The sequence below is a fragment of the Heterodontus francisci genome, chromosome 5 (genome assembly GCF_036365525.1).
Source record: "Heterodontus francisci isolate sHetFra1 chromosome 5, sHetFra1.hap1, whole genome shotgun sequence".
In the NCBI taxonomy this organism is placed as follows: domain Eukaryota; kingdom Metazoa; phylum Chordata; class Chondrichthyes; order Heterodontiformes; family Heterodontidae; genus Heterodontus; species Heterodontus francisci.
The window spans coordinates 23,358,573-23,386,143 of NC_090375.1; the positions used below are offsets into that span (position 1 = coordinate 23,358,573).

The 27,571-nt window shown below is 43.2% G+C and overlaps 1 protein-coding gene across 2 annotated transcripts; it reads left to right on the forward strand.

Moving 5' to 3' along the window:
- Window positions 1-27,568, forward strand: seh1l (SEH1-like (S. cerevisiae)). 2 transcript variants are annotated; one of them, XM_068031192.1, is made up of 9 exons: window positions 1-249; window positions 14,171-14,221; window positions 15,457-15,603; window positions 18,764-18,975; window positions 20,225-20,323; window positions 21,577-21,717; window positions 24,031-24,188; window positions 24,807-24,969; window positions 26,721-27,568. In XM_068031192.1, the coding sequence occupies exons 1-9, from the start codon at window positions 139-141 to the stop codon at window positions 26,923-26,925; spliced, it is 1,287 nt and encodes a 428-aa protein (XP_067887293.1). In that variant the 5' UTR covers window positions 1-138; the 3' UTR covers window positions 26,926-27,568. The 2 variants fall into 2 exon arrangements, with proteins under 2 accessions (XP_067887293.1, XP_067887291.1); XM_068031190.1 differs by lacking the exon at window positions 26,721-27,568 and adding an exon at window positions 25,688-26,667.
- Window positions 27,569-27,571: the final 3 nt, after the last annotated feature.

The following is a 27,571-nucleotide window of genomic DNA, read 5'->3' on the forward strand; positions in this document are numbered from 1 at the left end:
TAGTCGGCTAGAACGCCACTTGTCGGCTTCCCCCTGTCATTCCAGCCCAGGCGCCAAGGATCTGCCTTCTTGATACGAGCCACAGGCCCTGGGTTTCAGCCTTGATTTGTTGTAATTTGTCTCTATCGGATCCGGGAGATGTTCGTGGCCAAGAGTATCGCGGCGGATCATAAGGACCTGATCCACGATGTTTCCTTCGATTTCCACGGGCGGAGGATGGCGACCTGCTCCAGCGATCAGAGCGTGAAGGTGGGGAAGCCAGGGATTGGGGCCTGAGGCCGGTGTTTGGGGGCAGGGGTGGATTGAGGCCACAGGCTGGGGGATTGGGGGCTGGGGATTGGAGCCTGAAGCCGGGTGGGGTGGGTTTGGGCCTTCAAACCGGGGGAGTGGGGATTGGAGCCTGAAGCTGGGGGCGGGGGTGTGGGTGAGATTGGGCCTGGGGTTTGGAGCCTGAGGATGGCGTGGTGGTGGGGGTGGGGGGTGGATTGGGATTGGAGCCTGAGGCCAGGGCCTGGGGTGGGGGTGGATTAGGCTTCACTCTGGAAGATTAGTTTTGCTCCACATCCCTTAATACCTTGAGATAACAAATCAATCAATCTCAGATTTAAAATTAACAATTGATGTTTGTGGAAGAGAGTCCAAAACTTCTACCATTCTTTATGTGTAGAAGCGTTTCCTAATTTCACTCCTGAAAGATTTTTAAAATAATTTTAAGGTTCGGTCCCCAGCCGCGATTTCTTGCTTTCTCTCTGTCTCTCACTGACCATTACCATTCTCAGTCCCATGTGTGAGGGGAGCGAAAGTGGGAAATGCAACTGGGGAGCAGGCCATTTGGCCAATGAGCTCATGTCCACGTCCACTACAGATATAGTCTGAATTGCATGTCTGAGTGACCACACTACTGACAACGCCGGTATCGCTAGATGTGCCTCTTCGTTTCATGTACTATTCGTCCATTTTGTACAATCCATCTATTTCATGCAACATTGTCCATTTCATACAATACTGATACATCTCCCATTAGTTTTACTGATAGTTCATACCCTCTGCTTCTGCCTGACCTGCTGAGTGTTGGCAGCATTGGATGTGTCAAGATGGGGACATGTCAGTATTGTGTGATATGGATGGATCTCAGGCCAAGTACATCCAAGTCAGTGAGTTCATTTGAAGTGGAGTAACTATTATAAAGGGAATGTGGTAGCTATTTGCAAGCAACTGTCCCATCATCGCTTGTCCCTCGATTCGAGGATGACATCTTCTCAGGGTCATGAGTTTCTGCCATGGGCTTTCATGTGACTGAACAGGCCGATTCTCGACCTGAAGATCTTTTGGGCACATGGGGCAGGGCGTCCCACCAGGTAGTGGGATCCAGAGTGCAGGATTTGCTTCCTTTTCCTTCCTTCTCTGCTGCCGCTCTGCCTCATCGTTAAGGCATTTGGACTGAAAGCATGATGTAGCTTGATGGACAAGTTGTTGCCATTTTGAATGATTGGTAGTAAGCTCCTCCCAGTCATCAATGTCAATGCTGCTACCCTTCAAGGTGAGCTTCAGAGTGTCTTTGAAGCATTTTCTTTGTCCTCCCCTGGAGCGTTGAGAGTTGAGAAAACAGGTCCTGGCAGGAGAAACTGTTTTTGGGCAACTGGACAGAGTGCCCAGTCCATCAAAGTTGATTTTGCAGGAATTTCTTTGTTATTCGTTCCTGGAATGTGGGCGTCGCTGGCTAGGCCAGCATTTATTGCCCATCCCTAATTGCCCTTGAAAAGTTGTTGCTGAGCTGCCTTCTTTTTTTTTATTCATTCATGGGATGTGGGCATCACTGGCCAGGCCAGCATTTATTGCCCATCCCTAATTGCCCTTGAGAAGGTGGTGGTGAGCTGCCTTCTTGAACCGCTGCAGTCCATTTGGGGTAGGTATACCCACAGTGCTGTTAGGATGAGAGTTCCAGGATTTTGACCCAGCAACTGTGAAGGAACGGCGATATAGTTCCAAGTCAGGATGGTGTGTGACTTGGAGGGGAACTTCCAGGTGATGGTGTTCCCATGCATCTGCTGCCCTTGTCCTTCTAGTTGGTAGAGATCGCGGGTTTGGAAGGTGCTGTCTAAAGAGCCTTGGTACATTGCTGCAGTGCATCTTATAGATGGTACACACTGCTGCCACTGTGTGTCGGTGGTAGAGGGTGTGAATGTTTGTGGATGGGGTGCCAATCAAGCGGGCTGCTTTGTCCTGGATGGTGTCAAGCTTCTTGAGTGTTGTTGGAGCTGCACCCATCCAGGCAAGTGGAGAGTATTCCATCACACTCCTGACTTGTGCCTTGTAGATGGTGGATAGGCTTTGGGGAGTCAGGAGGTGAGCTACTCGCCTCAGGATTCCTAGCCTCTGACCTGCTCTTGTAGCCACGGTATTTATGTGGCTACTCCAGTTCAGTTTCTGGTCAATGGTAGCCCCTAGGATATTGATAGTGGGGGATTCAGCAATGGTAATGCCATTGAATGTCAAGGGGAGATGGTGAGATTCTCTCTTGTTGGAGATGGACATTGCCTGGCACTTGTGTGGCGCAAATGTTACTTGCCACTTATTAGCCCAAGCCTGGATATTGTCCAGGTCTTGTTGCATTTCTACACGAACTGCTTCAGTATTTGAGGAGTCGCGAAGGGTGCTGAACATTGTGCAATCATCAGCGAACATTCCCACGACTGACCTTATGATTGAAGGAAGGTCATTGATGAAGCAGCTGAAGATGCTTGGGCCTAGGACACTACCCTGAGGAACGCTTGCAGTAATGTCCTGGAGCTCAGATGATTGACCTCCAACAACCACAACCATCTTCCTTTGTGCTAGATATGACTCCAGCCAGCGGAGGCTTTTCCCCCGATTCCCATTGACCTCAGTTTTGCTAGGGCTCCTTGATGCCATACTCAGTCAAATGCTGCCTTGATATCAAAGGCAATCACTCTCACCTCACTTCTGGAGTTCAGCTCTTTTGTCCATGTTTGAACCAAGGCTGTAATGAGGTCAGGAGCTGAGTGGTCCTGGCGGAACCCAAACTGAGCGTCACTGAGCAGGTTATTGCTAAGTAAGTGCCGCTTGATGGCGCTGTTGATGACACCTTCCATCACTTTGCTGATGATTGAGAGTAGGCTGATGGGGCGGTAATTGGCCGGGTTGGACTTGTCCTGCTTTTTGTTTACAGGACATACCTGGGCAACTTTCCACATTGCAGGATAGATGCCAGTGTTGTAGCTGTACTGGAACAGCTTGGCTAGGGGCGTGGCAAGTTCTTGAACTGCTGCAGTCCATGTGGGGTAGGTACACCTACAGTGCTGTTAGGAAGGGAGTTCCAGGATTTTGAGCCAGCAACAGTGAATGAACGGCAATGTAGTTCCAAGTCAGGATGCTGTGTGACTTGGAGGAAAACTTGCAGTTAGTGGTGTTTCCATGCATCTGCTGCCCTTATACTTCTAGGTAGTAGAGGTCATGGGTTTAGAAGGTGCTTTCTAAGGAGCCTTGGTGTGTTGCCTGTGGAACTGGCTTCAAGAAGGATATTGTAATGAGTTTTTTATGTTGTCTTGTGCAACATAAATGAGATGCGTGGAGTCCAGTTTGCTGAAGCTCTCTAACAGGTTTATTAACAACTATATAGTACAGAGCAAACTATTTACAGAACCTTCATCTGGGTGTTAAAGTTGCAGTGTGATGCTGGCTTGTAGTCACATGACTACATCCTGATACTTAGCTCATTAGCATACTAAGTACTTAGAGGGACATCACTCTTGATGTGATCGTACAAGCAGACACTATCATTTGTTTGGTCCTCCATTGAATTCGCAGTACGCAGCGAAGGCATTTCTCGAACACTCTTTACCTGTCGCTGATACACCGTCTAGGTCTCACTGCAGTACAGGAGTGTGGTCACAATAACTGCTCTGTACACTAGGATTTCTGTTGACTTGCGGAGGTCTTATCAAACACTCGCTGCTGTAGTTTGTACAAAGTTGAGCTGGCGCAGCTGATCCGGTGTTGGATCGCCTCGTCTTTGGTGGCCTTTTGAGAGAGGTGGCTGTCGAGGTATGGGAACTGCTCAACATATTCCAGAGTGTCTCCTTCAAAATATACAGGAGGTGGAATATTTGGCTGACCAGGTGTGGATTGATATGAGTTTTATTTTGTCAACATTCAAGGACAGGCCGAGTCTCTTGTAAGCAGAATTGAAGAGATCGAGAGTGGTTTGCAAATCTGGTGCGGAGTGGGTAATGACGCTGCAGCTCCACAGCATGTAGTGCTCCTCCTGTGCAATGTGGGAAGTCAGGGACCCTTCCAGTGTGAAGGGCGAACACGTGTGCAGGAAGTGATCCAGCTGCAGCTACTTGAAATCTGCGTTTCGGATCTGGAGCAGCGGCTGGAGACACTGTGGCGCATCCGCGAGGCTGAGATCATCGTGAATAGCATGTACAGAGAGGTGGTCACACTGTAGGTAAAGACTGCTAGGGTAGAAAGGAAATGGGTGACTGCCAGGCAGAGTAGAAGAACTAGGCAGGTAGTGCAGGAGTCCCCTGGGTCCATCTCTCTCTCTAACAGATTTTCCGCTTTGGATACTTTTGGGGGAGATAGCTTCTCAGGATAATGCAGCAAGAGCCAAGTCTGTGGCACTATGGGTGGCTCAGCTGCACAGGAGGGGAGGAAAAGGAGTGGAAGAGCTATAGTGATAGGGGATTCTATCGTGAGGGGTACAGATAGGCATTTCTGTGGCCTCAAACGTGACTCCAGGATGGTAGGTTGCCTCCCTGGTGCTAGGGTCAAGGATGTCACGGAGCGGCTGCAGGACATTCTGAAGGGAGAGGGTGAACAGTCAGAGGTCATGATTCACATTAGTACCAACGACATAGGTAGAAAGAGGGATGAGGTCCTGCAACAAGAATTTAGGGAGTTAGGTTGCAGATTAAAAAGCAGGACTTCAAAAGTTGTAATCTCTATTTTTTACTCCCGGTGCCACATGCTAGTGAGTTTAGAAATAGGAGAATAGAGCAGATGAATGAGTGGCTGAAGAGATGGTGCAGGAGGGAGGGCTTTAGTTTCCTGGATTACTGGGTCTGTTTCTGGCTAAGGTGGGAGTCGTACAAGTAGGACGGGTTGCACCTGAACCAGAGCAGGACCAACATCCTTGCTGGGAGGGTTTATACTAATTTGGCAGGGGGCTGGGATACAGAGTAGAAGTACCGTAGGGGGTGATGCACAGCCAAATATAGAACAGAAACTAAGTCAGCCTGGAAGGCAGAGCAAATATAGACCTGTTAAGGCACAAGCGAATAATGCAAGGCTGGATTGCATCTATTTTACCGTAAGGAGTCTTACAAGAAAGACAGATGAATTGAAGGCATTGATTAACACATGGGAATATGATATTATTGTTATCACAGAGACACGGTTGAGGGAAGGGCAGGACTGGCAGCTCCATATTCCAGGGTATAGAATCTTCAGGCGTGACCGAGGGTGGGGGGAGGTTGGGGGTGGTGTAAAAGAGGAGGTGGCATTGCACTATTGACCAAGGAGTCAATTACTGCAGTAAGGAGGGATGATATCTTCGAAGGTTCTTCAAATGAGGCAATATGGGTAGAACCTAAAAACAAAAAGGGGGCAATCACTTGGCTGGGAGTGTACTACAGATCTCCAAACAGTCAAGGAGCAGATATGTAGGCAAATCTCAGAGAGGTGCAAAAATAATAGGGTAATAATAGTCCCCAGTATTAACTGGGCTCACATCAGACGCCATCTGTGACTCAGCAATGTCCACCTATGGCAAACGTGAGAAGCAGAATGCAGACTGGTTTCAATCTCACTTTGAAGAGCTGGAACCTGTCATAGCTGCTAAGCGCATTGCACTGCTGAACTACAAGAAAGCCCCCAGCGAGTTAACATCTGTAGCACTTAAAGCAGCAAATGACTACTGGCAACACCTATGCAGTTGTATTCAGCTGGCCTCCGACACAGATTCGAGGAATGTATGATGGCATTAAGAGAGCTTTTGGGCCAACCATCAGGAAGATCACCCCCCTCAAGTCTATCTCAGGGGACACGATCACTGATCAACGCAAGCAAATGGACCGCTGGGTGGAGCACTACCGAGAACTGTACTCCAGGGAAAATGTTGTCACTGAGACCGCCCTCAATGCAGTCCAGTCTCTGCCAGTCATGGATGAGCTGGACGAACTGAACAAAATTGGAACTCAGTGATGCCATTGATTCTCTAGCCAGTGGGGAAGCCCCTGGGAAGGACGGCATTACCCCTGAAATAATCAAGAGTTCCAAGCCTGCTATACTCTCAGCACTCCATGAACCAACTGCTTTGCCTGTGCTGGGATGAGGGAGCAGTACCACAGGACATGAGCAATGCCAATATCATCACCAAGAACAAGAGGTGACCGCGTTGACTGCAACAACTACCATGGAATCTCCCTGCTCGGCATAGTGGGGAAAGTCTTCGCTCGAGTCGTTTTAAACAGGCTCCAGAAGCTGGCTGAGCGTGTCTACCCTGAGGCACAGTGTGGCATTCGATCGGAGAGATACACCATTGACATGCTGTTCTCCCTTCGCCAGCTACAGGAGAAATGCCGTGAACAACAGATGCCCCTCTATGTTGCTTTCATGCTTATCAAAGCCTTTGACCTCGTCAGCAGACGTGGTCTCTTCAAACTACTAGCAAAGATCGGATGTCCACCAAAGCTACTAAGTATCATCACCTCATTCGATGACAAAATGAAAGGCACAATTCAGCATAGACCCCTTTCCTATCCTGAGTGGCGTGAAATCGGGCTGTGTTCTTGCACCTACACTGTTTGGGATCATCTTCTCCCTGCTGCTCTCACATGCATTCAAGTCTTCAGAAGAAGGAATTTTCCTCCACACAAGATCAGATGGCAGGTTGTTCAACCTTGCCCATCTTAGAGCGAAGACCAAAGTACGGAAGGTCCTCATCAGGGAACTCTGCTTTGCTGACGATGCTGCATTAACATCCCACACTGAAGAGTGTCTGCAGAGTCTCATCAACAGGGTTGCAGCTGCCTGCAACGAATTTGGCCTAACCATTAGCCTCAAGAAAATGAACATCATGGGACAGGACGTCAGAAATGCTCCATCCATTAATATCGGCGACCACGCTCTGGAGGTGGTTCAATTCTGGGTACTGCCTGTGTGGAGTTTGCAAGTTCTCCCTGTGTCTGCGTGGGTTTCCTCCGGGTGCTCCGGTTTCCTCTCACAGCCAAAAGACTTGCAGGTTGATAGGTAAATTGGCCATTATAAATTGCCCCTAGTATAGGTAGGTGGTAGGGACAGGTGAGGATGTGGTAGGAATATGGGATTAGTGTAGGATTAGTATAAATGGGTGGTTAATGGTTGGCACAGACTCGGTGGGCCGAAGGGCCTGTTTCAGTGCTGTATCTCTAAATCTAAAAAAAAAACTATCACCAGTAACCTGTCTCTCGATGCAGAAATCAACAAGCGCATGGGAAATGTGTCCGCTGCTATGTCCAGACTGGCCAAGAGAGTGTGGGAAAATGGCGCACTGACATGGAACACAAAAGTTTGAGTGTATCAAGCCTGTGTCCTCAATATCTTGCTCTACGGCAACGAGGCCTGGACAACATATGTCCACTAAGAGCGACGTCTCAATTCGTTCCATCTTCGCTGCCTCCGGAGAATCCTTGGCATCAGGTGGCAGGACCATATCTCCAACGCAGAAGTCCTCGAGGCGGCCAACATCCTCAGCATATACACCCTACTGAGCCAACGGCGCTTGAGATGGCTTGGCGATGTGAGCCACATGGAAGATGGCAGGATCCCCAAGGACACATTGTACAGCCAGCTCATCACTGGTATCTGACCCATCGGCTGTCCTTGTCTCCACTTTAAAGACGTCTGCAAACGCGACATGAAGCTCTGTGACATTGATCACAAGTCGTGGGAGTCAGTTGCCTGTGATCGCCAGAGCTGGCGGACAGCCATAAAGGCGGGGCTAAAGAGTGGTGAGTCGAAGAGACTTAGCAGTTGGCAGGAAAAATGACAGAAGCGCAAGGGGAGAGCCAACTGTGTAACAGCCCCGACAACCAATTTTATCTGCAGCACCTGTGGAAGAGCCTGTCACTCTAGAATTGGGCTTTATAGCCACTCCAGGCGCTGCTTCACAAACCACTGACCACCTCTAGGCACTTATTGATTGTCTCTCAAGACAAGGAGGGCAAAGATGAAGAAGAGTCTAACATCAGTGGTAGGGAAACTACTGGAAAAAATTCTGAGGGACAGGATTAATCTCCACTTGGAGAGCCAGGGATTAATCAAGGATAGTCAGCATGGCTTTGTCAGGGGGAGATCATGTGTAACAAATTTGATTCAATTTTTCAAGGAGGTGACCAGATGTGGAGATGAGGATAAAGCAATTGATGTAGTCTATATGGACTTCAGTAAGGTTTTTGATCAGGTCCCGCATGGGAGATTGGTCAAGAAGGTAAGAACCCATGGGATCCAGGGCAGTCTGACAAATTGAATCCAAAATTGGCTTAGTGGCAGGAGGCAGAGGGTGATGTTTGAGGGTTGTTTTTGTGAGTGGAAGGCTGTGACCAGTGGGGTACCACGGGGATCGGTGTTGGGACCCTTGCTGTTTGTAGTCTACATTAATGATTTAGATGTGAATATAGGAGGTATGAACAGTAAGTTCGCAGCTGACGCGAAAATTGGTGTCATAAATAGTGAGGAGGAAAGCCTTAGATTACAGGATGATATAGATGGGCTGGTAAAATGGGCGGAGCAGTGGCAAATGGAATTTAATCCTGAGAAGCGTGAGGTGATGCATTTTGGGAGGACTAACAAGGCAAGGGAATATACAATGGATGGTAGGACCCTAGGAAATACAGAGGGTCAGAGGGACCTTGGTGTACTTGTCCATAGATCACTGAAGACAGCAGCACAGGTCGATAAGGTGGTTAAGAAGGCATATGGGATACTTGGCTTTATTAGCCGAGGCATAGAATATAAGAGCAGGGAGCTGTATAAAACGCTAGTTAGGCCACAGCTGGAGTACTGTGTACAGTTCTGGGCACCACACTAAAGGAGGATGTGATTGCATTGGAGAGGGTGCAGAGGGGATTCACCCAGATGTTGCCTGGGCTGGAGCATTTCAGCTATGAAGAGAGACTGGATAGGCTACGGTTGTTTTCCTTGGAGCAGAGAAGGCTGAGGTGGGACCTGATTGAGATATACAAAATTATGAGGGGCAGAGATAGGAAGAAACTTTTTCCCTTAGTGGAGGTGTCAATAACCAGAGAGTATAGGTTTAAGGTAAGGGGCAGGAGGTTTAGAGGGGATTTGAGGAAAAATGTTTTCACCCAGAGGGTGGTTGGAATCTGGAACACACTGCCTGAAGAGGTAGTAGAGGCAGGAACCCTCACAACATTTAAGAAGTATTTAGATGAGCACTTGAAACACCATAGCATACAAGGCTACTGGCCAAGTTCTGGAAAATGGGATTAGAATAGATAGGTGCTTGATGGCTGGCACAGGCACAATGGGCCTGTTTCTGTGCTGTATTAGTCTGTGACTATGACTCATTCGCAAACTGTATATCATATATGTCGGTGGTGATCAGTTTCGTTTTGACACAGAGACGACAGTGGTTGAAGAGTTTTCCATCCAACCGGTATTTAATACTCACACCAGAGTGCAGTTAATCTTTGATGAGGTGAATAGCCATTGTCAGGGAGATTGTAAATAATATGGGGACTATCACACAGCCTTGTTTGACCCCGGTTCAGATTTTGAAGGTGTCTGTTTCAGATCTCCCACTCAAGACAATTGCAGTCATATTATCAGGAAGCAATCGTAGGATTGTGATGAACTTTCTTGGACATGCATATCTTTGGAGCACATTCCACAGAGCCTCTCAATTTACTAAGTCAGATGCTTTGGCCAGGTCAATGAATGCAATTGAAGAGTTCCTGGTGTTTTCAACATTTTTCTTGGATTTGTCTGGCAACAGAGACCATGTCAGAGGTTCCTCTGGAAGGTCTAAAGTCACACTGTGTCTCTGAGAGGATTTCCTCAGCCACAGGAAGTAGGCGATTCAGGAGAATGTGTGTCAGGATTTTCTCTGCTGTGGACAAGAGGAAAATACCTTGATCGTTTCCACAGCAGAATTTATCTCCCTTCTTGAAGATAGTTACAGTTGTCGCATTCCTGAATTCAGAGGGTTGGGGTGATCTTTTTCGTCCCAAATCTGTAGGATGAGTGCATGGAGTCTTGATGTGAGCAAAAGCCCACCAGCTTTGAAGATCTCAACTGGAGTACCATCAAGGCCGCATTTGATTGATTGCTTGTTGCAGCTCTCCCATCGATGGTGGTTCATCCATGGATTGTACCACAGTCTCCAGGCTATCCGCTAGTATCCTATCAGCTACCACTGTGGATTCACAGTCGAGGAGTTGTTGAAAATGTTCTTTCCAGTGTTGGCGGATGCATTGTCATCCTTAAGAAGAGAGATGCCATCCTGTGAGTGAAGGGGATTTTGTCCATTTTACCTTGGTCTATAAATGGCCCTGGTGGTTTCAAAAAAGCTTTACATGTCATGATGGTCAGCATATTGTTCGATCTCTCGGCTTTTCTCTTCCCACCTCTTGTCCTTTATCTTCCGGATTTGTATTTGGGTGTCAGCCTTGAGCTGTTGGAATGCTGCCTTCTAGACTTGTGACCTTAAACAGCTATAAAATGAATGACCAGCTAATCTATTTTGGACGAGGGGTAATTGTTGGCTAGTACACTAGGAGAACTCCTCTGAATAATGCATAGGATCCTTCATACCTACCTGAACTAGGAGATGGCACTTCTTACAATGGAGTATTCCCTCAGCACTGCACTCTAGTACCTGCCTTGAATGTGTGTTCAAATCCAAAAGCAGGGCTTGTACCCACATCTGATTCAGAGCTGAGAGTGCTATTACTGAGTCAAGCTGATTGATCATTGTTTGGAATGGGCTTATGTGTAAGGCAGTTAAGGCCAAAACAGATGCTATAATAAACAGACTACACGTTCTATCATAAAGGATGAGCTAGAATAGGTTGAACCAGACGTAGAGAAAATGTTGCCACTTCTTGGGAAGTCTAAAACTCGAGGTCATAAATATAAGACATTAATAAATCCAATAGGGAATGCTAGAGATACTTCTTTACCCAGACAGTGGTTAGAATGTGGAACTTGCTACCATGAGAAGTAGATGAGGTAACTCGCATAGGTATATTTAAGAGTAAGCTAGGTAAACACAAGAGGGAGAAAGGAATAGGCTATGCTGATTTAGTGAGATGAGGCAGAGTAGAAGCAGGCTCACACTGGCATGGACAAGTTCAGCAGAATGCTATAAACTGTAATTAATACTGATCTGGTGAATAACATGCTGGTTATATTTCGAATAGGTGCTCAATAGTGCTCTGAGCTCCAGTACACCTACGGAGTTCATAAAACAGTGTACACTAAAAACTAAGCTTGACTAGTTTATGAAGTGACTTTAACTGCAAGGCCATTACACTGTGTTATTAGTCCCTTAAGAGTCTCTTATACTTTCAGTGTCTGTTAGTGCTTCATTTTGTAGTTACATAAAGGGAAAACGGGTGATCAAGAGCAATGTAGATAAAAATGGAGATATTGTCATTGATAATGGGGAAATGGCAGACATGTTGAACAATTACTTTGCCTCAGTATTTACAGTTGAAAAGGAGGATAACTTGCCGGAAGTCCCGAAAAAATTAATAGCCGATAGGGGACAGGGACTTTATATAATGAACGTAAGTAAAACATCAGTAACAAAGAAATTAACGGAACTAAAAGGGTGAGAAATCCCCAGGGCCTGATGGTTTCCATCCGAGGGTGTTAAAGGAAGTAGGGGAGCACATTATAGATGCCTTAACTATAGTCTTTCAGAGTTCCCTAGATTCAGAAGTGGTCCCTCTGGATTGGAAAGTTGCACATGTCACTCCACTTTTTAAGAAGGGTGAAAGGGGGAAACCAAGGAAATTACAGACCAGTTAGCCTGACATCTGTGCTGGACAATTGCTGGAGTCTATAATCAAGGATCGGGTGACTGAACACCTAGAAAAATTTCAGTTAATCAGGGACAGCCAGCATGGATTCATGGATTCACCAGGGAAGTTCATGCCTGACAAATCTCATTGAATGTTTTGAAGAGGTGGCTAAAGTAGTGGACAGGGAAATGTCTGTGGATGTTATTTATATGGACTTCCAGAAGACATTTGATAAGTCCCACATAAGAGACTGTTAACTAAGGTAGAAGCTCATGGAGTTGAGGGAAAATTATTGACATGGTTAGGAAGTTGGTTGAGTGGTAGGCAACAGAGTGGGGATAATGGGTAAGTACTCCGATTGGCAGGATGTAACTAGTGGTGTCCCACAGGGATCTGTGTTGGGGCCTCATTTATTCACATTATTCATTAACAACTTGGATGATGACATAGTAAGTCATATAGCCAAATTTGCTGCTGATACAAAGTTAGGCGGCATTGTAGACAGTCTAGATGATAGCATAAAATTGCAAAGAGATATTGACGGACTCGGTGAGTGGGCAAAACTGTGGCAGATGATTTCAATGCAGGCAAGTGTGAGATTATCCATTTTGGACCAAAAAAGGATAGAGCAGGGTACTTTCTAAATGGGAAGAGGTTAAGTACAGTGAATGTCCAACGAGACTTGGGGGTTCAGTTGCATAGATCTTTAAAATGCCACGAGCAAGTGCAGAAAATAATCAAAAAGGCTAATGGAATGCTCGCCTTTATATCTAGAGGATTGGAGTATAAAGACACAGAGGTTATGCTGCAATTGTACAAAACCCTGGTTAAACCCCACTTGGGGTACTGTGAGCAGTTCTGGGCACCACACCATAGGAAGGATATATTGGCCTTGGAGGGAGTGCAACGTAGGTTTACAAGAATGATACCTGGACTACAGGGGTTAAGTTAAGAGGAGAGATTACACAAATTAGGCCTGTTTTTGCTAGAATTTAGAAGGTTAAGGGGTGATCTGATCGAAGTCTTCAAGATATTAACAGGAAAAGGCAGGCTAGATAAAGATAAACTATTTCCACTGGTTGGAGATTCTAAAGCTAGGGGGCATAGTCTAAAAATTAGGACCAGACAGTTCAGGAGAGATGTTAGGAAGCACTTCTTCACACAAAGGGTGGTAGAGGTTTGGAACTCACTCCCACAAACAGCAGTTGAAGCTGCTGTTAATTTTAAATCTGAGATAGATAGATTTTTGTTAAGCACGATATTAAGGGATTTGGGCCAACGGCAGGTATATGGAGTTAGGCCACGGATCAGCCATAATCTCATTGAATGGCGGGACAGGCTCGAGGGGCTGAATGGCCTACTCCTGTTCCTATCTTCCTATGTTCATTTAACGTAAGGAAAAGCACAGGTCTTACTCGCTACAAACTTCCGACTCTCACATTGTGGCACAATTTGAGCGTAAGTTGAATTGAGAAGAGTGGATTTTTCTGATTTTCAATTCTCTCAGGTTTCCTTTGGCTGCGTGCCATTCATTCCCTGACCTTGAAGGTCAGCAGGGGAGTTAGACCTGCATTTCTTCCAGTATTGTTATGTAATGTTCTGTCAGGCATATGGGAGCGGGGAAGAGACAAAAATTGCTCGCCGAGCAATTCCGACTCTCACATTGTGGCACAATTTGAGCGTAAGTTGAATTGAGAAGAGTGGATTTTTCTGATTTTCAATTCTCTCAGGTTTCCTTTGGCTGCGTGCCATTCATTCCCTGACCTTGAAGGTCAGCAGGGGAGTTAGACCTGCATTTCTTCCAGTATTGTTATGTAATGTTCTGTCAGGCATATGGGAGCGGGGAAGAGACAAAAATTGCTCGCCGAGCAATTCCCTGTGGGGAAGCACCTAGCCACCACTCGGGACAAAGCTACAATAATCGCATCCATTGGTCCATCAGCAGTCAATTGTAATGGTCCCATTACCAATGAATGAGGTGCAATGGCAGGAGCTTTTATTCCCAATAAAGATACAGCTGACGTGGCGGTTGGGGTGGGGGGCGGAGAAACTATTGATGTAGTAACCTTTGCGAATCGGTTGAATTTTTGTTAACGAATGCCGCATTGATTTGACAGGTGTGGGACAAAGGTGAAACTGGGGAGTGGCACTGCACAGCTAGCTGGAAGGTAAGGAGCTGCTGCCTGGTTCAGGATAATGCTAGTGCTTCTTAACTCAACTGTACTGTATGCATGTTGGCATGCACACCAAATTACAACTGTTCTTAATGTGTCTGCTTACGCTATCCAATCTCTCAAGGAATCTGAACTTGGAAAAAATCAGACTCCATAATCTCTCCGTCGCAAATAACTATTGTTTCAGCTTAAATGCCAAATGCTGACGTAATTGGATGTGCTAACTGAGTTCTTGGTGTGTTACTGATTGTATCATGTCAAGCCTCCTTCAAATTGTTAAAATCTGCAAATCCTCCAAGTAACTGGAATAACTTTGATAATCAGAAATACAAAAATATCAAACTGCAAGTTAAACATAGTTCCTTTGAGAGCTGCAGTGTGCTCTTCCACTTTGTCCTAGTGAGAGACTCTCATCTTTGGAGGGTTGGGGCAATGGTGGGGTGATGGGGGGTAAGAAATAAACATTTTACTGCAAGTAATGTGAAGTTGAAAGACTTGAGCTGGGAAAGATGATTGAGGGAAAGCTCGATTAACACACGACAGAGAAAGGAATAAAAGGTTATAAGAGCATAAGAAATAGGATCAGGAGGATTCCATACACCCCCTTGAGCCTGCCCCCCCCCCCCCCCCCCCACACCTTTCAGTCAGATAATTTCTACCTCAACTCCACTTTTCTGCCCTATCCCCGTATCCCTTGATTCCCTTGGTGTCCAAAAATCTATCAATCTCAGTCTTGAATATACTCTGACTGAGCATCCCAGCACTCTGGGGTAGAGAATTCCAAAGATTCACAACCTTCTGAGTGAAGAAATGATTCCTTGCCTCAGTCCTAAATGGTCGAATCCTTATCCTGAGACTATGACCCCTAGTTCTGGACTCTCCAGTCAGGGGAAACAACTTGTCAGCATCTAACCTGTCAACCCTTCTTCGAATTTTATACATTTCAATGGGATCACCTCTCATTCTTCTGAACTCCAGAGAATACAAGCCAGTTCTACTTAATCTCTCCTTGTAGGACAACTCTCTCATGCTGACAGAGTTGGATGAAATAGGTTGAGAGCAGGCTCGTGTGGAGCATTAACACTGACTGGCATCGACCAGTTGGGTCGAATGGCCTGTTTCTATTCAGTAACATTATATGGTTACCATTCTAACTGAGGTGCTTACCATTAGAGCCACTCTGCTCTCTCTAACCTAATGTACAGTATTTTATACAACCTGTTTTATAGACACACAGTGGGTCAGTATGGCGAGTGACATGGGCCCACCCTGAATTTGGGCAAGTGCTAGCCTCCTGCTCCTTCGATCGGACCGCAGCTGTGTGGGAGGAGATCGTGGGAGAGTCTAATGACAAACTGCGGGGACAAAGCCATTGGGTGAGTTTGGATCTTTTCATTACTGGAGCTGCTAAGTTTTGGTTGGTGCTGCTCTATTTGCAGTAGATTGTGGCGGAATCCCAGTTTTACCACATTTCGGTTCCCAGATCAACTAATCCATCTGAGGTTAAACAAAAAAATTAATTTATAAAGATTATCATTTTATCTTAAGACAATGTTCTGTTAATTGACAAAACAATTATTCAAGTTGAAATACACATTTTTATGCGCCTAGTAAAATGGTCATTATTGTTTCAATTATCAGTCAGCTCTGGGTTGCAAGCTGATCAATGTATTGAAAAATGCAGTAGATGTCAACTGAAGTAAAAAGAAAGAACATGCATTTATGTAATACCTTTCCTGACCTCAGAACGTCCCAAATTGCTTTACAACCAATGAAGTACTTTTGAAGTGCAGCCACTATTGTACACGTGGCAACCAATTTGTGCACAGCAAGTGCCCACAAATAGCAATATGGTAATGACCAGATAATCTGTTTTGGTGATGTAGATTGAGCGATAAATATTGATCAGGAGACCGGGGATAACTCCCCTGCGCTTCTTCAAAATAGTGGCAGGGAATCTCTTACATCCACTCGAGAATGCCAGCAAGACCTCAGTTTAACATCTCGTCCAAAAGACAGCACCTCCGACAGTGTAGCATTCCCTCAGTACTGCACTGGGGCATTAGCCTAGATTTTTGTGCTCAAGTCTTTAGAGTGGGATTGACCCACAACTTGCTGCCTCAAAGGTGAGAATGGTGCACCTAGTCATCCTGCTTCAGTTGTTCTGTTACAAGTTAGACAAAGTCCTCTCAGTGGGCACATTCCTGTGAGACAGAATATTGTATATGTTGTCATGGTCCTGTAGTTTTTTTTCCGGGAATATGCGGTTTGTCTTTAAGGCTTGCAAAGGATCGGTATTGCTTTAAGAACCAGGAAGCCTCAGGAGTTATAGGAAGGCGCATTTTCATTGCCTTAGAAACAGCCATTTGGAGACTGCGATTCAAAGGATGCATTCTCGTTACCATACATACAACCACTGGGAGTGAGTCTCATGCGATACATTTGTTGCACTTCAATTTTGAACTGGCTTTTAGTTGAAGACAGTTTGTTCTAACAGAACACTCAAACAGAGGACATAGACAGCTGTGGTGTTCAGACACCTGAAAAAGAGTTCTCAACCATTTAAACTGAAGGAATAGGATTTTAGTCTGTTTAATTATTATCTTTCAAAATTCTAAAACATCAAGCCAAAACAGAGATCTCTGGTAATTTAAATTGAAGAAAGGGAAGTTAGACTGTGACCATCTTTTATCCCTCAAAAACTTTGAAGTCAGATTAGAAACATAGAAAATAGGAGCAGGAGTAGGCCATTTGGCCCTTCGAGCCTGCTCCGTCATTCATTATGATCATGGCTGATCATCCAACTCAGTAGCCTGTTCCCGCTTTCGCCCCATACCCTTTGATCCCTTTAGACCCAAGAGCTATATCCAACTCCTTCTTGAAAACATACAATATTTTGGCCTCAGCTGCTTTCTGTGGTCGCGAATTCCACAGGCTCACCACTCTCTGGGTGAAGAAATTTCTCCTCATCTCATTCCTGAAAGGTTTACCCCATATCCTTAGACTATGACCCCTGGTTCTGGACTCCCCCACCATAGGGAACATCCTTCCTGCATCTACCCTGTAAAGTCCTGTTAGAATGTTATAGGTTTCTATGAGATCCCCCCTCACTCTTCTGAACTCCAGCGAATTCAGATAATCTGCCTTCCTGTTTTTGCTACCAAAGTGGATAACCTCACATCTATCCACATTATACTGCATCTACCATGCATTAGCCCACTCACCCAACTTGTCCAAATCACCCTGAAGTCTCTCTGCATCCTCCTCACAACTCACCCTCCCACCCAGTTTTGTGTCATCTGCAAATTTGGAGATATTACATTTAGTTCCCTCATCTAAATCATTAATGTATATTGTGAATAGCTGGGGTCCTAGTACCGATCCCTGCGGTACCTTACTGCCTGCCATTCGGAAAAAGACCCATTTATCCCTACTCTTTGTTTCCTGTCCGCCAACCAATTTTCTATCCATCGCAATACACTACCCACAATCCCATGCGCTTTAATTTTACTTGCTTATCTTCATCAAAAGCCTTCTGAAAGTCCAAATAAACCACATCCACTGGCTCCCTTTCATCAACTCTACTAGTTAGATCTTCGAAGAATTCTAGTAGATTTGTCAAGCATAATTTCCCTTTCGTAAATTCATGCTGACAGATTGATTCTGTTGAAAGTGTTTGCAAGTCGTTAATTGTTGAAATTCGCTGGAGAAGGAAAGCAACATCCTGTGAGGACTTAGAGCAACATCCTGTGAGGACTTAGAGCAACATCCTGTGAGGACTTGAGCAACATTGGACTGTAAATTTGCAAGGACTGTAATTTTTTCTATTTTGAATGTTGTTTATATCTTCATAGTGTTTTAGTTCTTCTAATTAAAGAGTTAATTTGTTGATTTCAAGACACCTGGTTTGGTTAGCCTCATTCGGGGGTTAATAGATGGTACCGTTTGGTTGGGTCTTTCTTTAATTTGGAAAGTTTAAATGATATATTAGCCGATCTGTGGAGCGACGGGATTGAATTAACAGTGCGTTGGTCCCATCACAATCAGAATCGTATATTTTGATTGGGGGCTTTGACAGGAGCAGTCGTTCTTAACAATGTTCACTTCTTATTAAGCCAGCACTAGAAGGCTGTGGTTGTGGTGAATGTTCCTTTAATTAAACATTGCCCTTAGCCGTCACAATTTGGCTTACCCCCTGCATTAGAGAGAGGGGTGAAAAAATGAGGATTCCTGCATTCATGCTCCAGATTGTTGACCTTTGGTCTGCCCTGGAATGTCTCTGTGTCACTGTCAGGTGAGAAACAGGACGAGATTCAGCTGTGAAGCCCTTGCAGTCCAATAACTGACCACTTGCATGAGGAATGGCTCCAGGTGAAGTATTGAAGGGCTGCTGGACCCATTGGAATTGTCTGCTAGGAAGAGTCAGTGTCTTAAGGAAAGGAGGGAAAATGAGGAAGGATATTGAAATGAAAAAAAAAATTGTTGTCAATAGCTGCATTTGCATTAACAGGCCTATAAATGCCTATCTCCAAACAGGTGAAGAGGACTACGCTTGTGGATAGCAGAACCTCAGTGACTGATGTAAAATTTGCTCCAAAACACATGGGCTTGGTTCTAGCCACGTGTTCTGCAGATGGCGTTGTGCGGATATACGAGGCCCCAGACGTCATGAACCTCAGTCAGTGGTCATTGCAGCATGAGATCTCGTGCAAATTGAGCTGCAGCTGTATTTCCTGGAACCCCTCCAGGTGAGAATGTATGGGTATTTGCACCTAACAGCACAATTGAGAGCATTTTAATTTAAGCCAGTGCACCAATTGTGGATAACATAGCAAATCTGTAAAGGTAAATGCATAAGTTTGGTTGTGGTTGATAATGAGCTTCTTTATGCAACTTATTGAAGGTGCCTTTCAAGTTCAGAATAACTTTATGTTCAACTACTGTAGAGGCTGTTATAAATAAATTGATGAGATTTCTTCATTCACTGATGCTATATGGAGTAGTTAAAGTGAATAGCATAGATGCATTTTATGGGTAAGCTCCATAAACATGGAGAAGGGAATAGAAGGATATGCGGAGAGCATGAAATGAAGTCAGGTAGGAGGCCTGTGTGGAGCATAAACATTGTCTTGGGCCACTTGGGCTGTATGGCATGTTTCTGTCATGTAAATACTGTGTAATCTGTACTGTATTATGCATATACCATTCCTAAAAAGCAAAACCATTAATATTAGTCCATTTCGAGAGTGTTTGACCAGAATGGCACAATCATCTCTGCATCTTGTATGACTGCCTTTCAGGTGGTCAGCTTCTGTTAGTTTTGTTTTGCCATTAGCACAAGTTGTTCTCTACTGTATTTGACTTAGGAATGCTTGGGTGATAAAAATTAAAAGTGTTGTGTTTCCCAGCACTAATATCCCTCGCTTTCACAGAATCTTGCAGCACGGAGGACGCCATTCAGCCCATCGTGCCTGTGCCGGCTCTTTGGAAGAGCTATCCAATTAGCTCAGTCCCTTCTTCTTTCCCCATAGTCCTGCAGTGTTCTCCCTTTCAAATATTTATCCAGTTCCCTTTCGAACATTGTTACGGAATCAGCTTCCACCAACCTTTCAGGCAGTGCTTTCCAGATCACATCAACTTGCTGTGTGGATAAAGAAAAATTCTCTCATCTCCCATCTCAGTCTTTGAACAGGAAAAATATATATGTCAGTTGTGTTTGGAATCTTAATAGCTGCTGTCCAGTCTAGTCAATTAACTGTTTCTGAACCAGATTATTCAAGACTGCAATCAGCCAAGGGTTTAGCCTAAATTATCTCCTTTTGTTTCTTTTTGTTTCCCCTGTCCATTTGAAAACTTTTTTTAACTAATAAGTACACCTTTCAAGCACAGTGAGAGTTATGGCGTGTACAGATTTAATTGCATGCTGCTATCATTTGTATATAGGGCTTAAGAATAATATCTTAAACTTTTATTTTCTAATGTTATTTTTCCTTACAGTTCCCGTTCTCACCCTGCTATGATAGCAGTAGGAAGTGACGACAGCAGCACAAATGTAGGCGGGAAAGTTCAAATTTATGAATATAATGAAAACACCAGGTAAGCGTGAAATAAGTACATTTTTATGCCGTTAATCTCCCATCCTTTCCTGATGGTGCCTGCACATGCTGAATAAAGTTTCATGAACAGTTCGTCTGTCAAGTCGTAACCCAAGTGCCAGAGCTTCATGTATAACCCAGACAGTGAATGGTAGCAGGATTCTCGAGTGTAGGAAACACCTGCACCAAGTCAGATCATGAATGTGTCCTCTGCCCACAGAGAGCCAAAGCATTTCAGCAAGCGTCTGTAGATCAGGTTCAGAAGCAGGACCCCTGGTTGGGTTTTATCTCCTCCTTAACCTGGGGCCTCTGAAACCAATTGTAGCATTATCTCACTGCTGTCCCAGCTTAGACCTGCTTAAAGCTCAGGCTATTGATAAAACTTGGGACCTTTCTGGTCTCTCAGTACAGCTGAAGATTCCGCGACAAAGTGCAATTATTTACTGAACCATCATAGTAGTTACTTCTGCCAGGCCCTGTTGTCCATCTAAGCCCTGACAAGATTGTAACAATTGAAAAGTCAAGGAGAGACCATCACTGAATTAAAAGTTACAGGTAATGTATGGCCTGAGATTTCTCCATTAAGTCAATTCCCTGACTCTAAATTTATCTTTTTGAAGTCGGGTTAAAATTGTAATATTGTAGCAACTATCAGTTTAAAAAAAAACTAATTTTTCTGGAACTAAATCTCTTAAGAATTCTATGAACTACTGTCTATAAAAAGTACAAGTGGTGCTGATGTGCAAAGGCATCATATAGTAAAGCAATATCTTTCCCTCAGCACCTTTCCAGAAATTATAGCTGTCAAATGATTAAGTTGGTGAGATGCTAAGATGTGCTATCCCTTTCTTTTAAGGTTGCAGACCCACTATCACAGACACTGAAAAACCAGCTGGTAAACAGTGGCCTTGATGGACCTGAATTCTAACTTTTATTTCGTGGGTGTGACTGATATCTCTTTCCTCAGCAGTAATGTTAAATAATGATCATGAAAATGGGAAGAGTATCTGCAGGTCATCACAGTTCTGCAATCTGCAGGTCTACAGAATGTATTTGGTATCTCTAAAGCAATTACTTCCATCTGTTGAGGGACATTTTTTGTCACCGCCTTGTTCTTCTTGAACTCCCACTAGAGAAGGAACTCTTGCGATATGCAGCAGCAGTTCCAGTTTGACGGTTGAAGAGAAAGGAAAACGTGAGCAAAGAAGAATAAATGATACAAATCCTGATTTGATATTTGTGTTTTGTTTTTAGGAAGTACACAAAAGCAGAAACCCTAATTACAGTCACTGATCCTGTGCACGATATTGCATTTGCACCAAACCTTGGAAGGTCTTTCCATATTCTTGCAGTAGCAAATAAAGATGTTCGAATTTTCACACTAAAACCCTTAAGGTGGGAGTTACTTCAGTCCTAATTTCTGGTTTACCTACTGTATTTAATATCTCCAAAATAATTTGGTATTTAAGCTATGAGATAGAAAGAATTTGCATTATCTTGTCTTGTCTCTTGGGGTGTTCGGAAGTACCACACATGACAATTTTGAATTGTAGGAGAATGCCTAGGTATTTTACAATTAGCAAATAGCAAAATACTATGGATGCTGGAAATCTGAAATAAAAACACAAAATGCTGGAAATACTAGTGGGTCTCACAGCATCTACCAAGAGAGAAACAGAGTTAACGTTTTAAGTCTGTGACCTTTCATCAGAACTAGGAAAGGTTACAAATGTAATGAGTGATCACCAGTTGTTCTATATTTTTTGTTGTTGTGGTGTTAGTTCAGACAAGAATATTGGCTAAAACTCGCTGCTGTTCTTTAAATAGTGCCATGGGATCTTTATACAGAGGGTGAAGCCATGGAAGGATTTTAACACAAGGATCAGAATTTTAAAATCAAGGCATTGCCTGACCAGGAGCCTATGTAGGTCAACAAGCACAGGGGTAAATGGGACTTGGTGCAGGATAGGATATGGGTAGCAGATCTTTGGAATGGATATATTGGGTGGAATATGAAAGACCGGCCAAGAAAGAATTGGAATAGTCAAGTCTGGAGGTAACAAAAGCATGGATGAAGGCTTCAGCAGCAGATGGCTGAGGCAGGTGGAGACGGGTGACATTAAGGAAGTGATGGAGAGGATATGGAGTCAGAAGCTCAGATCAGGGTCAAATAGGATACAGAGGTTACGAACCATCTGGTTCAACCTGGGAGGGAAATAGAATAAGTGACAAGGGATCAGACTTTGTCAAAGACATCTGGCTTCCAGTCAATGAAACACTTCAAAAATGTAGTCACAAAAATGTAGGAATGTAGGAAACACGGCAGCAGATTTGCACACGGCAATGTCCCATAAACAGTAATTAGATAATGACCGGATAATCTGTTTTAGTGACGTTGTTTGAGGGATAAATATTGACCCAAGTGTCAGCCTGGATTATGTGCTCAAGTTTCTGGAGTGCGCTTGAAACCACAACCTCCTGGTTTGGTAGCAAAGAAGGCTACCCACTGAGCCACGGCTGATGCTTAACTCAGTGCTCATTTGGGTTTAAAGTTGCAATATTTGACTAATTAGCACTTTATCAAAGCATGTGAATAATGTTCAAAAAATCTCTAGCAGAACTAAAATAGTCTATGAATGTAAAAATGTATTTACCATTTTTTCCATTTCTATTAATTTGCTGCATGTCTTGATCTTGAAACTTGATCATTATTTTACAATACTTCTCCCCATCACAAGTGTTCATAATTGAAAGGCAGCGATTCCACATGGAAAACAATTAACAAAAAACATTCATAAATTTTATTTTTTAGATTTAATAATAAAAGATTGAAGGGAGCGGTTTGGAGAAATTTCTGTACAGAGTTGTTAGGACATGGAATGCCCAATTAGAAACAGCACTAGGCACAGAATCCACAAAGCTTTAAAAAGGCATGTGGATAAACTAAAAAAATTAAATGGGGCTAAGTGTTTAGCTCTAAGTGAACTATGAAGCAGTTGAGCTTGATGGGCTCTTTCTGTAAGATATTCTGATTTAACAATGCTAAAAACATCTATTTGATAAATAATTACCAGCCCAAGACAGCTGCATTTTGTTTCACCCTGATCTTCCAATAGTTTTTTTTTATTCATTCATAGGATATGGCTAGATTTTTGATAGACAAGGAAGTCGAGGGTTATGGGTGGCAGACAGGAATGTGGAGTTGAGACCACAACCAGATCAGCCATGATTTTATTGAATGGTGGAAAGGGCCGAATGACCTACTGCTGCTCCTAAGTCCTGTGCTCCTATGGACGTTGCTGACAAGATCACCATTTATTGCCCTTGAGAAGGTGGTGGTGACAACTGAGTAGCTTGTTAGGCCATTTCAGAGAGAAGTTAAGAGTCACATATAGGCCAGACCAGGTAAGGATGGCAGATTTCCTTCCCTAAACAACGTTAGAAAACCATCTAGGTTTTTAAAACAATCCAGTTGTTTCATGGTTACCATAACTGATACTATTTTTTATTCCAGAATTGTTTAACTGAATTTAAATACTCCAACTGCCGTAGTGAGATTTGAACTCGCGTCTCTAGGTTATTATTCCAGGCCTCTGGATTACTAGTGCAGCAACATAACCACTCTATTTCTGTAGTAATCTGATTTCTAAGCTGCTGCATAACTAATAAAAAAAATAAGCATTAAACCTTTATCATCTTTTCCCCCAGAAAAGAACTGAGTGGTTCGGGAGGGCCAACAAAATTTGAACTTCAGACAGTGGCCCAGTTTGATGACCACAACTCACAGGTATGGCGTGTGAGCTGGAACATCACTGGTACAGTCTTGGCGTCCTCTGGAGATGATGGATGTGTCAGATTATGGAAAGGTGATCTTTAATTTCTAAACACAGGCTAATGTCAAACATTTACTTTGATTGTGTAGTATTTTAATTATTGAGAGATTGTCATTTGCTGATCTCATTACAGGAATAAAATCAGGTGAGTGGCTATGCCTGAGGTGGTTTTATTTCACTTTCAATTCTGCTGTTGGCATTATTACTATGTTACACAGGGATATTGTCACATGAATGTTTGTTTATCATCAAGATCTACTTACTACAAAGTTTATAGTAATGTGACATATTCAGTTGTTTAAATAATGCAAGAAGTATTATTTCAACCTTTGGTTTCACCTGCACTGTGAATACTGATGTAAACTGAAAGCTGGTTATGAAAGATCAATAATACTTCTTGGATGGTTGGTGATCATCGAATGGCCCTATAAGATGGTTATTGTTGTTAAGAGACCAAAGAACTGAAAGGAGAGACATCCCGCCTTCTGGAGCTGTGAAGCGCTACATTAAGGCACTATTTATAACTGGCCTATGTCCAGGCTTGATCCATCGCATAAAAATTGTGAAATGTTAATTTGTGTTCAGTGGGGTTCTGAAATACTTAAATTGCATGCCACTGTTGACTGAAGTTTCTTTGATTTTTTTTCCCAGCTAATTATATGGACAATTGGAAATGTACTGGCATATTGAAGGGAGATGGAAGTCCTGTAAATAGTGCCTTAAACCAACAGCCATTGGGAATTCTTAATTCAGCCACAGTATTAAGCAGTACAAGCTCACAGAGTACACTTAATGGAACATCTACTGGAGGAAGGTAGGTTAATAGTGCCTTCAGAATCACTGATGCAGATTTGGAGAAATTTAGTCATCAAATCACTATTTTGGGGGCTAATAAATTTCATTTGACTGGTATTTTTGAAGTGTTAACCATGTTGGCATTACACAGGGTCCCATGGACACTGGGACCATGTATGAAAACCTGTAGCAAATACTGATTGGCTTCAGTGAAACTTTTCTCTTTTTATGTTGGGGGGATCTAGAAGCTACTTGTTGTGAAGAATGTGTAAAGGGTGATGGAGTGATATCCCACTGAGAAGGTGGGTGGGTAACCTGTATTTGGGCATCTGCCAGTGCTGTTCTCTCACTGCTGCTGGGTAGTGTAGATCACATTCTAGCTTCTAATGGCCATCTTCCCCTCGTGGAGCTTAAATAAAAAAATTGACATTTGAGGAATGGAGTACTGTGGCAAGATTTGTTCCAAAATCAAGATGCTGTGGAATCATGCTGCTACTGCTCCATTTATTTTAAATTACTCAACATTTTGCTTCTACTTTAGCTGTATTTTTGAAAATTTTTGAGTCATAGCAATTTTTAAAATTTATTACTTAGTTATAAAGAGGAATCTTCCTGAGTAAACCTCTGACCCCGACACAAATCCCAAAAATGAACAGGATCTGCTCTTAAACTCTTCATTTACATCAGATTTGAAATGTGGTTAAGCAGAGGTATATGTTCATTTTTTTTTCTTTTAGGAAACCTTGATACAGCTTGCCTTCTACACATTATGCCCTTTTCAACAGACAGAAAACACAGCTGATCTCAAGCTAACCGGAATAACTTTGCTGTTTTGCTGCTTGTTGCATGTACACAGGAATGAAAAGTGAACTCCTTTTTCCCTTCCCCAACGTCATCTGATATCTCATGAGACCAACCAGCAACCTGCTTACTAATAACTTTGGATGAAAGGCTTTATAAAATTACATATCTTTTTTTGTTTCCTTGTTTGCTAGTTTTTTTTCCTGAATAAGTTTGACATTGTTCTTGAACAGTCAGTGTGCAGGAAATTCAGGAGAGGCACATGTTGCTTTATTTTACAGAAGCAGAGTTGGAATAAATCTATTTTGCATCTTCTGTAGCCTTGTGTATTTAACATTAAAATGACGATAAATAACTTAATTTGTGAAAATTTAAGGAAAATACTGCAAAGATATTAAGGCTGAAAGGTGAATACAGATTAACTAATTTTGAGATGCGGTAATCTTCATTCTAAACAGCAACTGCACACAATGACACCTCACATGCAGTGAGCACTCCAGTGTTACCCATGGGAAGTACTGATGAGGATATAGTAACGCAGTAGACGTGTGCCCTTTTTTTAATGTGGGACCAGTAATGTGTTCTAATTAGAATGGATTAAATAAATTAAGGATCACATCGACACAGTATTGTGTGCGCTTGTTTTTTTTTCAGTGTTGTACTTCCAAATAGTTTTTTTTTGCAATCTCTGAACTCTCCGAATACTGATAAATATTGTGTTTACGTCATGATGTTGGAACTGTTTGAAAATACAGGTGAAAGATAGTTAAAGGGCATTGAACTGTTGCATGGAAATGCCTTACTATGGTCAGTTTCCTGAACCAAAACTCAGTGTTTTAGTTTGTTTATTTTTTTCAGGCATGTGTATCTTTCATTTTCTTATATTCACCACTTTTTCTCTTTGTCTTCTGTTCTTTTTTTCTCCCATTTTTATCTCTCAACTGTGTGTTCCCGTCTACATCGTTTCAGGTATTTCTTTTCCCCTTCGGACCATGCTCGGGCTGGATCAAGATGGTCCAGTTATGCCCAGCTTCTTCCTCCTCCTCCTCCTCTTCCTCCTATGGCAGAACAGTCTTGTGATGCTGATACAACCCACCTTCAGTATCGTAACCCTCACAGTCGATACTCCTGCAGAACTCTTAACTCATTGCCAGAGAATGAGGGGGTACAATAAAACAGGCTTACTTATGCAGAGCTGGTAATTGTATATGTTTCTGCTAACTTAACTCCCACCCTTCCTCATTTCTACTGTATAGAGTAAGTTTCTCAATGGGTGGTTTATTGGGTTCTGACACTCGTGTATAAATTGTATAGATGATCTGATGTTTAAAAGTCTCTTTTCAATCAATCCAGTAGCTCCAAAATACTTAAGATTTGGAAAGCTGCAATTGACATCTGTATACAATGGCAGCTAGTAAACCAAGTTAAACTGACAGACTTGTGGTGTGCCTTAAAAATGTCTATTGTTAATTGATTTTTAATGGAGATTAATCTGTATCATAAGTGAATTTTGAAAGAACTATACATTTTTGAAATTATAAATTTTGCTAAATATGATTTCTTGTGTTATGGTTGAGAAAAAAATTCTGTATCTTTTAAATATGTTACAAACCTCAAATGGAGTGGTGCTTACGTTGTACCTGTTGGCAGGATGATCATAGAAGCTGGACTAATATTTGCCATTCCTGTATTTGAGCTGAAGTAGACCCACCAGTGTTTTGCTAAATATTTATACAGGCAATGGTATAGAATTACACTGAATAATGGATTGATTGTAAAATTGTTTTTGTTAAAACAATAAAGATATATGCAAACAACTG